Genomic DNA, 12,859 nt, shown 5'->3' with positions numbered 1-12,859 from the left:
TCTGTTGCTGTGTAACAAGTTACCACAAACTCAGTGGCTTAAAAGAGCACACATTTATTGTCTCATAGATTCTCTGGGTCTGGAGTTCAGGCAATGACTTAACTGGTCCTTTGCTTAGGGTAACATGAGGCTGCAATCAAGGTGTTTCCCAGGATTGGTTTCTCATTAGGGGCTTAACTGGGAAAGAATTTTCTGAGTTCACTCAGATGTGGGCAGAATTCATTTCCTCATGGTCGTAGGACTCATAGCAACTTGTTTTTCAAAAACTGCAATACAGAGGCAGAATCCAGCAAGAATGGGTGCTATGCTGTTATATAGTCATGCATATGTAAGCAACCAAACACATCCATCACTTTTGCTACCTCCGTTGGTTATAAGCAAGTCACAGGTCCTACTTACACGCAAGAGGACAGAAGCATGAATACCAGGAGGCAGATCAAGGAGGCCTGCCCACCATACCTGGGCTGTCCAACCATTTTGGGAAACCTGAGTGTGTTAAGTGACTCAGGACTTGGAAGGCTGCAGGTCAGCCACACCAGGCAAGGCAAGGCAGGGTGAAGGCACAAGGGTAGGGCAGAAGCCACAGTAAATTCTCTGCAGACCCTGAAAATTTTGTTTTGAAGGAAGTATCTGATTATTGGGAAAGAGCAAAAAGGTCTCCAGGGTATAATTTCCTCAGGTGACTGCTATGAAGGGAACAGGCATTCCAGGTTTGTGCAAAATCAGGAAGCCATTGGTGGGATGCAGAGGAAGAATTTAAGAGTAGGTGGACATAGGAAGGTTGCCAGGGGTATGAATTGCACGTGAAAGAGAAACAGAAAGGAGCAGGAAAATGTTTACAAACATCCAGGTCTCTGGCAGTGGGAGGTAAGAGGTATAGACCAAGAACAATACTCAAGTAAGGAAGTTGAACTAGATAGAGAAATTCTGTGCATAGATAGAGAGGAGGCTTCTGGCACATTTAGCATCTCCTTCCTGAGCAGAAAGGAGAAACCCGGGAGGCCTTCAGCCTAGATGTCTTGAAAGATTTTATCTATTTATTTTTTAGAGAGAGGGGAAGGGAGAGAGAAAGAGAGGGAGAGAAACATCGATCACTTGCCTCTTTCACGGCCCCAACTGGGGACCTGGCCTGCAACCTACAGCCTAGATTTCTTTATAAGGTAGGGGAGGAGCAAGCCATGCCAGCCTGCCTGTCACCAGGGCAGTACTATGGAGTGATAGGGGACCCAGGGATGCCTGTGGAGACATGTATGGGGAGTACCTGGGATTCTACTAAATGTTTGGACACTGAATGTCTTACAGAATAAATCAGTGAAGGCAGGAAGCCCTGCTTAAAAAACAGCAGAAACAAAGTTATCTATATGCCAGACATTTCAAACTCATATCTGGCCATATCATGGACCATAAAGTCCCATTAAATTCAAAATAATTGAAATTATACAGAGGATGTTTTCTGATTACAATGGAATTAGATTAGAAATCATTAACAATAAGATATCTGGGAAAAAAACCCATAATTTGGAAATTAAGCAATATACTTCTATACTGTCTACGGTCAAAGGAAAAATCACCTTGCCCTGGTCTGTGTGGCTCGGTTGGTTGGAGCACCATTCTGTAAACCAAAAGGTGGAGGTTTGATTCCCGGTCAGGGCACATGCCTAGGTTGCGGGTTTGGTCCCTGGTCAGGGTATGTGTAAGAGGCAACCAGTGGATGTGTCTCTCCTCTCTCTTTCCCTTCCTTCCCCTCTCTCTAAAATCAATAATCATATCCTTGGGTGAGGATAAGGAAAAAAATCACCCAGGAAATTAGAAAGTATTCCTTACTGAATGATAATGCATTTCAAAATCTGTGAGATATAGCTAAAGCAGTGCTTGCAGGGAAATATATAGCTTTAAATGCTTATATTAGAGAAGAAGAAAGATTCAATGACCTAAGATTCCACCTTAACAAGCTAAAAAAAGAAGAGGGAAGTACATTCAGAGTAACCAAAAGGAAGGAAAAACAGGTAAGAGCAGAAATCAATGTAATAGAAATGAAAAAAACGAGAAGATTAACAAATTCCACCATGTTTTTGCAACACATTATTCCTCCCCCTCTTCCCTCTAGCCACAGCTGATTGGTTGGTAATTCATTTGCAGTGGGGGAAAGACTATGAAGTAATAGTTAATTATTGTATTGGGTTGGCCCCAAAATTCATTTGTTTTTTTCCCCATAAGATGGCTCTAGTAGCCCTTGGTTGTTTTTAACTTCATTAGAAACAGTTTTGTTAGATTGCATTGTGACAGCTGTCATATCAACGTGCATTCAAAACAAACATCAAAATTGGTGAATTTTTTATGTAGTCATATTGAAAATAGAAGAAAGTAAGTGATATGTTTGACATATTATGTTTTATTTCAATAAAGTGAAAAATGCAACTGAAACCCAAAAAAGATTTGTGCAGTATACGGAGAAGGTGCTATGACTGATTGTACGTGGTAAAAGTGTTTTTGCGAAGTTTTGTGATGGAGATTTCTTTCTGGAGATGCTCCACGGTTGGGTAGACCGGTTGAAGCTGATAGCAATAAAACCAGGACATTAATTGAGAACAGTCAATTTATACCACTAGAGAAATGGAGGACATGCTCAAAATATCCAAATCAGTAAAGTTACTGGTGAAAGTGAAAAATGCGTCTTTTATTTTATGGAAAATAAAAAAACATGAACTTTTTGGCCAACCCAATGCTTAACTTCCCTTTTGGATTCTTGGTGCTGTCGTCTCGCAACCAGAGAACGTTTTCGCCAGTAGGTGGCAGCGCTGGCACCTTGAAAACCGGGACAGGCCGCTAGTGGGTGAGATCGGGACCCAAGATTGCCGGGGGGCTGAAAGGGAGTTCGTTGAGTAGGAGGGAGAGGGAGAGAAGGAGGGAGGGACAACTCCAGAAAGTAAATACACTTAGGACAGGAAAATGTTAACGATTTCACAAGAATACCTGAAGCCTGACGCCCGGGGAATCAAAGCTTGGAAAATTTAGTTCGTTAAAGCCGGGGTTCTTTGCTGGAGTACTGAGGATGTGCTTCAGGGTCTCAGAAAACCCCTCCTTCCATTGCGTGCAAATCTGGGCACCCCATCCCATTCCTCTGCCGCCCACAATTTCTATTAGAGTTTCAAAATAAACAGGGACTTTAAAACAACATCCTCTGCTACAAATGCTCCATTAAACACCACTCAAAAGGTAATCATGCCTAAGTCTGGGCTGTAAGGGGAGGTGGTAAAGTGCCCTCAAGCTTTGGGTGGGAGGTGGCAGAGGCCGGGCACAGCTAGCTGCTTTTACAATTTTTTTCTTCCGGAAGGGTCAGTGCCGCCCCTTGGGGAAAAGCTTCTTGGAGGATTTGGAGCGGAAAGGGGTCGGCCACATAGTGCAGGATCACTATGGGCACCAGGCGAGATGCTTTTCTTAAATGTCTTCATTTACTCTTTGCAGTAATCATTCGAGTTTGGTGTTCACATCCTTATAGCATTCCCTCAAATCCCTTAAGAGGACACTTAATGGAGTGCCGTCTTTTGTGGTTCCGTACTTTAAGTGAATGCACACATTGACTGCTCCCCATTTTTTACAGACAAAACTGCCATACATTTTCTCTGTTTAATGGACTTTCCCTTAAAAATAGCCTCTCGTTTGTTTCATTGGTCTGTCTCTTTCAGTCAAGAGACAACCTCGGCATCGGCAGCAGAAACACAGACGTAAGGGCGGGAACCAATACGATTTTAGGCTGAACTTAGAAGACAGTCGTGGAACCTCACTTTTCCCTTCTCGCCGACCCCGGCGGTGGCCGCCTGCCCTGGCAGCGTTTGGGCGGGAGAACCAGGGGCCCGGGCTACGTCGCCTCCGGGTGGCGCGGGGTTGGGAGGGGTCGGACCGGCCCCACGTGGCCGTCGCGGACCCGCTCGTCTGGCCCCGCCCGGAGGCGGCCGCGCGAACTGCAGGGGGAGCAGGCGAGAGGTGCGGGGCAGTCGGCGAGCCCCGGCCCCCGAGCCCGGCGAGCCATGGCGGGCGCTCGGCCAGTCCGCAGCCCCGCGGCCGCCGGCTAGCCGAGCCGGACGGCCTCTGCCGCCTCACTCCTTGCCTCCGCGCCCAGGCCTCGGAGCCGCCGCGAGGAGGATGAGTCCCTGGAGCTGGTTGCTGCTGCCCACCCTCTGCCTCCTGCCCACCGGCGCAGCCCCGCGGCGCGGCGCTCCCGCCTCCGCCCGCTGCGAGCTCAAGCCCCAGGTAAGGCACGTCGGCGCGGGCGGGCGGCCTCCCGGCACCTCCCAGGTGATTGCCTTCCGAACCCCGCGAAGCTCCGCGCACTCGGACGCCGAGCGGACTCTGCAGGCCGGGCTCCACCTCCCACAGCGGCGCCTCCTTGCTCACGCGTCCTGCTGCGTCCCCGCTCCCCTTTTTTTTTAAGCGGGGGCGCAGCCCTGCGGCCGCAGGGAACCCTGTTTCCCAGCCACGCGCCATTATCAGACCAAGGGAGCCCCAGCGGAGTCTCCTGGGTCTTGCTAGTCTGCGTCGGAGATATTCAGGGGTTAAATTCACGAGGACCGTTTGGGGTCAGGACTTGGGCACATTTACCTTGGAACTTTGTACCGCCTTTTATTTCCTTAACCTTCGTATTATTCAGTCCTAAGTTAGAAGGGTCTGGGGAAGGCTAAGGCATTCCCGTATCTTACCGACCTGGGAAACTGAGACCCAGAAGGGGACCCGTGTACTCCAGGTCGCAGAGCGTATTCGCGGAGCGACCACGTCCCACAGCGCCGCGTTCACACGCACCGCGCGCTCGCTTCCATAGCTACTAGCATCGGTGTGAGAGTGATGGGAACCGAGGCCAGGGATGTCCAGTGACCTGCCCGGGACCACCTGCCCTATTGGAGCGAAGAAGCTGAGAGGAACCCGGGCAGATGTCGCATCTGTGATCAGGGCTGGACGCACCTCTTGTAAGATCAATGTTTCCTTCTTCTGATCAATTTTCTTAACGCTCGGAATTTTTTTTTTTTTGTGGTTCTCAATTCACTCTCGTCTGAGCTCCGTGGTGGTTAAATTTTGCGAGTTTGTGTTGGTGGGCCCAGGTTATGCGGATCCCTGGAGCTGGGCAAGGTGACCCTAGGCTTCGGGTGGCCTGTGCCCCCTTGGACGTCGGGTGCTGGACTTCAGGGTAGGCCTATCTTCAGTGACACCTGCGCAGCACACGGGGCCACCTCCACCGCTGGCTATTCTTAGTTTTATTCATCGACCTGAGTACAGCAAAGGAGGGGGTGGCCTAATCGAGGAGCTCCTAACGCCTGGGACTGGCCGGAAAGCGGCACTGTGTTCCTAAGGCGCCTGGGCTTCGAAGTCTCTCCCTCTCCGGCCGGAGGCTGGGGGGCGAGTGGCAAGTCCGCACCAGCGAGACTTTCAAACTCTGCTGCGGCGTGGCCGCTGCGTGCTTGTTATACCAAGCAGAAATCCGTTCTCTCCTATGAAAACAGAATGCCTTTCACTTCTGCAAAATTTATTACCAACTCGTAATTGTATTATGACCAGTGAGTCTTAGTAAGGTTTGTGTCTCTTGAATCTGTCCACGTGAGGTTTTTATTCTGTCATTTCTCAAACTCCTTGGTCTCAGGCTCCCTACAAGATAAAAAAGTATTGAAGTCTCCAAAGAGCTTTTATTTATGTGGGTTAATGGAAATATTAGTAAAACACAAGAATACACATGCACACGTGTCATTAACCATCGCGGCAGTGATGTTGTCACATGCCTCTAGCCTCTACAAAATTCTGCTTGTGCCATTGTGAGAGAATGAGAGTGAGAGAGGAAAATATCGAAGTATTTTGAAAATAGTTCTGACTTTACAGACTGTTTGAAAGGGTCATAGGAACATCTGCAGGTCCCTGGACTACATTTTGAGAATCACTCTTCTATTCAGTGGGCAAATTGCCTCATCCCCTGCAGAGATGAAAAGGTCAGTCAGTGGCAGAGCTGTAGCTTGACCTGTGTGCTCTAGAGGACGCTTGGGGTGGCTCCCCCAGAGGGTTGAGGTCTTGAGATTGTAGAGTCAAATTCTGGAATCCAGCCTCCAGTTCAATGTGTCAGTGTACTATGGCTTTCTGGAAGGACTGTGGCTTGAGAGCTGATTTGGTTTTCAGCTTTTGTTAATCATTAGAGAGGTCTCCTGAGCTGAAGTCCATCCACAGACACGGCAGGCTATACCCTGAGCACCACACTGGCCTCCTCTTTTCCTTATCAATAGTCAAACAGAACTCTTGAGTTCTTTACTACTCCTACCTGCGTTCTTTCACACTTGCTGTTTCTTCTCCCAGCTGTGCATGTGCTTGCTTCCGTAGTCTCTGCTCAAATGTCTCTCAGGAGATTCTTCCCGATTTCCTACTAAAGATCGTGCCAATCGCCCCGCCCCGACCCCACCCTCTCTGCCCTCCTAGCTGCCTTCCCTGGTTTTTTTCTCTGTTGCACTTAACCATCATCTGATAAAATTTTTGTTGATTGTAACAAAAGTTATGCAATCTTCATAAAGGTAGGGACTTTTGTCTGTTTTTTTGCTACTGCATCCCCAGTGCCCAGGAGGGTGCCCAGCCATAGGAGATACTCCATAAATATTCGTTGTGTGAAAAAGGTAAACTAAAGCGAACTTACTTTAGTATCATTCTAGCTGGTCTGCTGAAGAGTGCTTTTGGACAAGTGCAGTTGTCACAGGTCCCGGGAAGCTGGGATGGTAGGAGCCGAAGGGTGCACTGGCTCAGGGACTTAGTTCACATCACACGGGTTGTCATTGTGCTCTTTTGTTTCATTTTGTGGATTACACACCCGTGTGTTAAAATCTCCATTGATTCAGTTGCCAGAACTTGAAGCTTCTTGTGTCCCCATTATCCACTGCATTGTCTTTTTCTTTTAGGATGTTGCAGCAAGATTTTAAAAGGATATTTTAATAGGGGTAGTTGTTTTCTTTTAAATCATCATAATGTTAAAATACATGGTTTCTTCTAGTAGCATGTGGTGGCCACAGCGATAGTGAAATGGGGTAGTAGAGCAGTTGTGTGCATGCGTGCGTGTGTGCTTGCGTGTGCACGCGCGCATGTGTTTGTGTGTGTGTGTGGACAAACAGCTCTACCCCCAGGATGGCTGCGTGAGGAAGGCAGGGGCAGTTAGATCAGTGCAGCAGCCTAGGGGTTCACCTGTGGGCAAAGGCAAGGTCAGAGCTCCCTGATCAGAAGCCTTGAAGATTCTTCCTTCTGTTTGTGCCGTTCCCAAGCCATGCCCTGTGGGGCAGTGTCTGTGGCCAGCAGGGACAGTTGCTGGTGCAGAGTGCTCAGCGGGACAGGGCGCCCAGCTCCGAGTTCCATTTATTCAAGAAACTCTTTGAGGGTTGTTTCTTTAAAAACGCTTTAAAACCCCTGCTTGAAAAAAAGTGGAAGCCCCACCCCGCAATTGTATTATCCTGAAAAGAGAGAATGGGAAAAGGTGGCAAACTGAGGATTTAACTGTGTCAGTATGGATTTATCTGGGCAGGTAATCAGGGCTCAGGAAGGGGAGCTGGGTAGACTTTTCTAGATTTGGAGTCAGGGAGCGCTCCTGAGCAGCAGTGTACCTCCGAGGGTATTAGTTGAAAAAGGTAGGACTTTGAATCTCAAGTAAAGTCTTATGCATATTAAAGCCACTTAATGTGTTTAAAACCTGGGCCTCAGGAGCCAGCCTGTCTGGCTTCAAATCCTGGATCCACCACTTAGCAGCTGTGAGACTTTGGCTAACATCATAAACCTTTAAGGCCTCTGGAAATGACCAGTGTCCTCCCACTTCCTTTCCTGTTTTCTCCTGAATGGGCACTGGGCAGGTTTTCACCCCGTGCCACCAAAACCGTTCTTGTCCAGGTCCCCAGTGACCTTGGTGTTACTCCATCCAGTGGTCAGTTCTCAAATCCTCAACTTCTTTGGCCGGTCGGTCACACTGAACTCCCCTGCTTACTTTTTCCTCCTTGAAGCACTTTCCTTTGATTGGCTTCCTGCTTATCTGATTTTCCCAAGAACCTTACTGACCACTTCTCTTCTTTTGCTGGCTTCTCTTCTTTCCCTTCACTTCAAAAAGACCATTTCTAGACCTTTTCTCTCCTGTTTACTCTTGAGTCCCTTGGAGCGCTCATCCAGTCCCATGGCTTTAAATAACACCTAAATGGTGACAATACCCTCATTTCCATCTGTGGCCCAGGCCTCTCCCAACTCCAGACTCACGTGTCCACCTACCATGCTGACCACTTGGATGTCTGCCTGACTGCTCAATTCAGCAGGGCCAAACAACCCATCTTTTTTTTTCCCCCCTCCATCCCCTGTCTTCTTCATCTCAGTTGATGGCAACTTTGTTCTTTTAATTAACTTTCATCTGCAAATCCTGTTTGCTCTAGCTTCCAGAAATCTGATCACGTTTTTATCAGTTCTGCCACAAACCACTCTGTTCTCTCACTTAGGTTATTCTAGCAACTTCCTAACTGACCTTGCATCTGCCCTCATCCCGCCATCATCTATGTGCCACGGCTGTTAGAATGATCCTATTAACACATTAAGTCAGTGCATGTCACTGCTCTCACAAAAACCTGCGCTAGATCCCGTCCTACTGAGCATAAAAGCCTGAGCCCTACTGGCAGCCCACACGCCCTGAGTGGCCTGGCCTCCCTCCCTCTCCGACCTTTGCTGCTGTTTTCCTCTTTAGTCATCATGCCTCAGGGCCTTTGCATTGCTGGCCCCACCTCCTAGAGGGAATGCTCTCCTCTCAGATAGCTCTGTCCTGGCAGACATTCAGTGACTTTCCTAATCACCCAGTTTAAGACTGCATTCCTCCCCGACTAGTGCTCTCTGCTCCCTTTCCCACTGCCGCGCTCTCTATAGCAGGTATCACTACGGTACCTGGACCAGGGACCTGCGCTTCATTCACTGCTGTATTGCTGGTGCCTGAATGCCTAGAACAGTGCTCAGCACATGGTAGACACAGTATAAATTATTGTGGAATGAATGCAGTTGGCTGCTCTTTACATCATTATTATTATCACATGGCTGGATGCCAGAACATGTCCTTTTTTTTTTTTAAAAAATCTTAGCAGTTTTCAGGAAAAGATCATATAAAGACCCTATTTCTAGACTAACAGTTATTGAAAAGGCGACAATAAAATAAATAATTAAATGAAAATGGGTACATAGAGTTGAACAGACATTGTTTAAATAGAAGTGCGGGTGCTTTGAGGTAGGATGGAACTTTAGGGAGATTATATGAATTGCAAACCAAAACGAACAACCTTCTCCCTTCCCTTACTGCCCACCCCCATCATGCCCCCATATACACCATGATCGTGCCGTATGGATTTAGTTTTCCTGAAAATATATTTGTTTAATATTATGGTCGCCTGATAGATGAGAGTTGAATTAGGTGCCCATGGATTTAATAGTAACATTTTGGCCCCTTTTCTGCGTCTCCCCGTTGGAAACCATGTAGAAGTCCTTCAGTAGGCCGTGTGGGACTTGCGTGACCAGGTTTCTTACATAAGTCATTGGTGCCCAGTTGCGTCACCATCCAGGACCTTTTCGATGATCAGCTCTTCCCCCTAAAATGAACGAATAACCAAACTAAACCTATGCTTGGAAAGCCACCTCTAGCAAACCCTTTGTATTTATAGGTAATTATTTTGTTACCCATTTGAAATGAACCAAGGCCATGACGGTCAGTCTCAGCTTAAAAAAGAATTTTTTTTTAAAATCCTCACCTGAGGACATTTTTAAAATTGCTTTTAGAGAAAGCCTTCAGAAGGGAGAGAGAGAAGCATCAGTTTGTTGCTTCCTGTACACACCTGAACTGGGGAAGGAACCAACAACCAAGCATGTGCCCTGACCGGGAATGGAACCTACAACCTTTCCGTTATGGGACGACACTCCAGTCAACTGAGCCACACCAGCCAGGGCAGTGGCTGCTTTTGAATAGCATCTAGTTAGTGTTTTTCAACCAGCTTGATATAATTCTTCCCAACAAGGATACATTTGATTGCTTAATTAGCCGAGGCAGCCATTCTTTGATAGACGTACAGTTTCCTTTTGGCTTTTTAAAGTAATTAAATGACTCCAGGAACTCTCATTATTCCGTAAGAGGATGTCTGAAGACTGAGACGAGACCCTATACATAATTCATCTCCTAATATTTATTTAACCATTAATAGATTTTAAAAATACATTCTTCTATTCATTTATTTAATAATTACCTGTCTAATTTGTTTATTTCCATAACCTATAGCACGGTTGTTATGCAACTTTTACAGATGAGGAAACTGAGGTACAGAGAAATGAAGTGTCTTTAAAAAATCTCAGTGGGGGAGCTGAGACAGAAACATAGTTTAGGCTCCCCTGCCCCCAAATAGTGCACTCTTGAAAAGCTATGTGAGCAGAACTGTAATTTAAATACTTTAAAAAACAAGGTCATAGTCTGGGGGCTAGTGAGATATGTTCTCCTTGGCTTGCGGGGCATTTAATAAAATTGCGGCAACATTTGCCAACTGGAAGATCTTAATTTAAATGGAGATTTCTAGTTTCTTTTGAAGAGTCCATTCCGGAGCACCAGGCCTGTTCCTCTGCAGCCAGTGCTGGTTCAAGGAGGTAACAGTGGGCTCCTCGGGTGTCCTTAACCTGTCCCACAGGCCTCCTTGGAGTCCCTTGAGATCCCCTGTTTAACTTTTGCTCAATTCATGCTAGGCAGGCATGGGGGCAAACTTGCCTTTAATCAGTGTTTTGAATGGAAAGTGTTAAAGGAAGCTGAAGTGGAGGCTGCATTGAGGACTCCCGCTCCTGACAGGTGAATCTACGTGGACTTAAAAGTCTGAATCGTATTTTGATGATTTTTCCTCTGCACTGTGACTTGTCTCTCTAATTCATTTTTTCTTTTAAGTTCCTGACCCTTCATATCATGCCTCCTTTTCTCTTAGCAAAGTGAATTGAACTCCTTCTTGTGGACCATAAAGAGAGACCCACCATCTTACTTCTTTGGCACAATCCATGTCCCATACACACGGGTTTGGGACTTCATCCCGGACAATTCCAAGGAGGCTTTTCAGCAGAGCAGCATCGTGTACTTCGAGCTGGACCTCACGGACCCCTATACTATCTCCGCCCTCACTAGCTGCCAAATGCTGCCACAGGGCAAGAACCTCCAGGATGTGCTCCCCAGGGACATCTACTGCCGCCTCAAGCACCACCTAGAGTATGTCAAGCTCATGATGCCCTCGTGGGTGACCCCAGACCAGCGTGGTAAGGGCCTCTATGCGGACTACCTCTTCAATGCCATTGCGGGGAACTGGGAGCGCAAGAGGCCCATCTGGGTCATGCTCATGGTCAACTCCCTGACCGAAGTGGACATTAAGTCCCGTGGGGTGCCTGTGTTAGACCTGTACCTTGCCCAGGAGGCCGAGCGGCTGAGGAAACAAACTGGGGTGGTGGAAAAGGTAGAAGAGCAGTGCCATCCATTGAATGGGCTGAACTTTTCACAGGTAAGAACGTTTTCGCATGAAGGACTTGACGTATGATTGTGTGAGTGAATTGGCTGAATTACAGTACAGGAGAAGGACCAGAGGCAGTTTACCTAAAAATTGTCTTTGCTCAAGAATATTATTCTGGGGATTAAGAATAAGCCTAATAGTTACATCGCATATTTGTGTATTACCAAGAGAAAAAATTCGTTTTTTTTTCTTGTAATCCCAACAAGTATTATATTTTTTATCGCTTGTTTTAATTCAGGTAATTCGTTAAGAAGCTGCTTTGAGAGGAGGTGGACAGTGTGAGTGGGAGGCTGGCTGTCATGGGGTACGGCTTGATTTGAAAGTGATACTGGCCATGGCTGTTTTAGGTGACATTAGTCTCTTTGAAATCATTGCTGTCCCTCTCGGGACACTCCTCCCGGGACTTTCCTTTCCAAGGCAGAAGTATGCTCCTCTTACTCAACATTTATAGATCCTACTTCAGGGTATTGGGATTTAGGTTGATGTTCAAGAAGTTCTTTACTTCTCATGAGACAAGCAATACTTTATAAAAGTGCCATTGTTTAATTGTTCTGGTGAAATTTGCTGTTGATGTTTTAAGGTGCACTAGATACCTTTGGGGGAGAATGCGAATTTTGCAGTATGAAATAAGTATTCCTGTTTTGCAAATATTCTCAGTGCTTGGTCTTGGGAATAAAACCCAACTATCTAAGCTTTAGCAAGATCTTAAAGTGCTGAGCTCAGTTTGTTATTTAAAGGGTTTAAGGACATTCAGCAGCCTGAAAATAATGTTCCTGAGTTGATAATGAAATTTTTAGGGAATTAACCTTGTTAAAGTCCTATAATATTAATAAATACTCAGATGCTAAATACAGTGTTTGTTTGACACATTGAGATTTATAGACAGGGTAAGGGACTGCTAATTGTCTGCACTGATCTCCTAAGGGGATTTTCTTACATTATTTTGGAAACCTAAAGAGCCACTGTTCTAACTTTTTCATTGTCTACATTTAATACAAAGTTTTGTAAAAGAAAGGTGCTTTGATTTAAAGGTTCATCGATTTTAACTTTACAAGTTTGAAATTGTGAGCATCTCTACCTGAGTCAAGCTTTTTTTTTTTTTATTTAACAAATATTTATTTTATGTTTGAAAAAGAACTTTAAAATTTTATTTTTCAAGTACAGTTTATATTCAGTATTATTTTGTATTAGTTTAAGGTATGTAGCATAGTTGGTTAGACAATCATATACTTTACAAAGTGGTCCCCTGATATTTCCAACATGCACCTGGCACCATATGCAAGTTATCACATTATTGACTATATTCCCTATGCTGT

The 12,859-nt window shown here is 46.1% G+C and overlaps 1 protein-coding gene across 2 annotated transcripts in view; it reads left to right on the top strand.

The window, feature by feature from the left end:
- The first annotated feature begins 4,143 nt into the window (after positions 1-4,143).
- The window catches only part of TRABD2A (TraB domain containing 2A), a 52,743-nt gene continuing 44,027 nt past the window's right edge, over positions 4,144-12,859 (top strand). For both annotated transcript variants that reach the window (XM_054577621.1, XM_054577620.1), the window contains exons 1-2: positions 4,144-4,251; positions 10,974-11,534. In XM_054577621.1, the coding sequence (XP_054433596.1) occupies positions 4,144-4,251; positions 10,974-11,534 (669 nt within the window). The remainder of the gene's footprint in view (positions 4,252-10,973; positions 11,535-12,859) is intronic.

This window comes from Pteronotus mesoamericanus, unplaced genomic scaffold, assembly GCF_021234165.1.
Source record: "Pteronotus mesoamericanus isolate MK-2021 breed Mesoamerican mustached bat unplaced genomic scaffold, CSHL_Meso_final contig_44, whole genome shotgun sequence".
Taxonomy (NCBI): Eukaryota; Metazoa; Chordata; class Mammalia; order Chiroptera; family Mormoopidae; genus Pteronotus; species Pteronotus mesoamericanus.
Note: the sequence above shows the minus strand (reverse complement) of the source record. Positions and strands in the feature narration are given on the sequence as shown.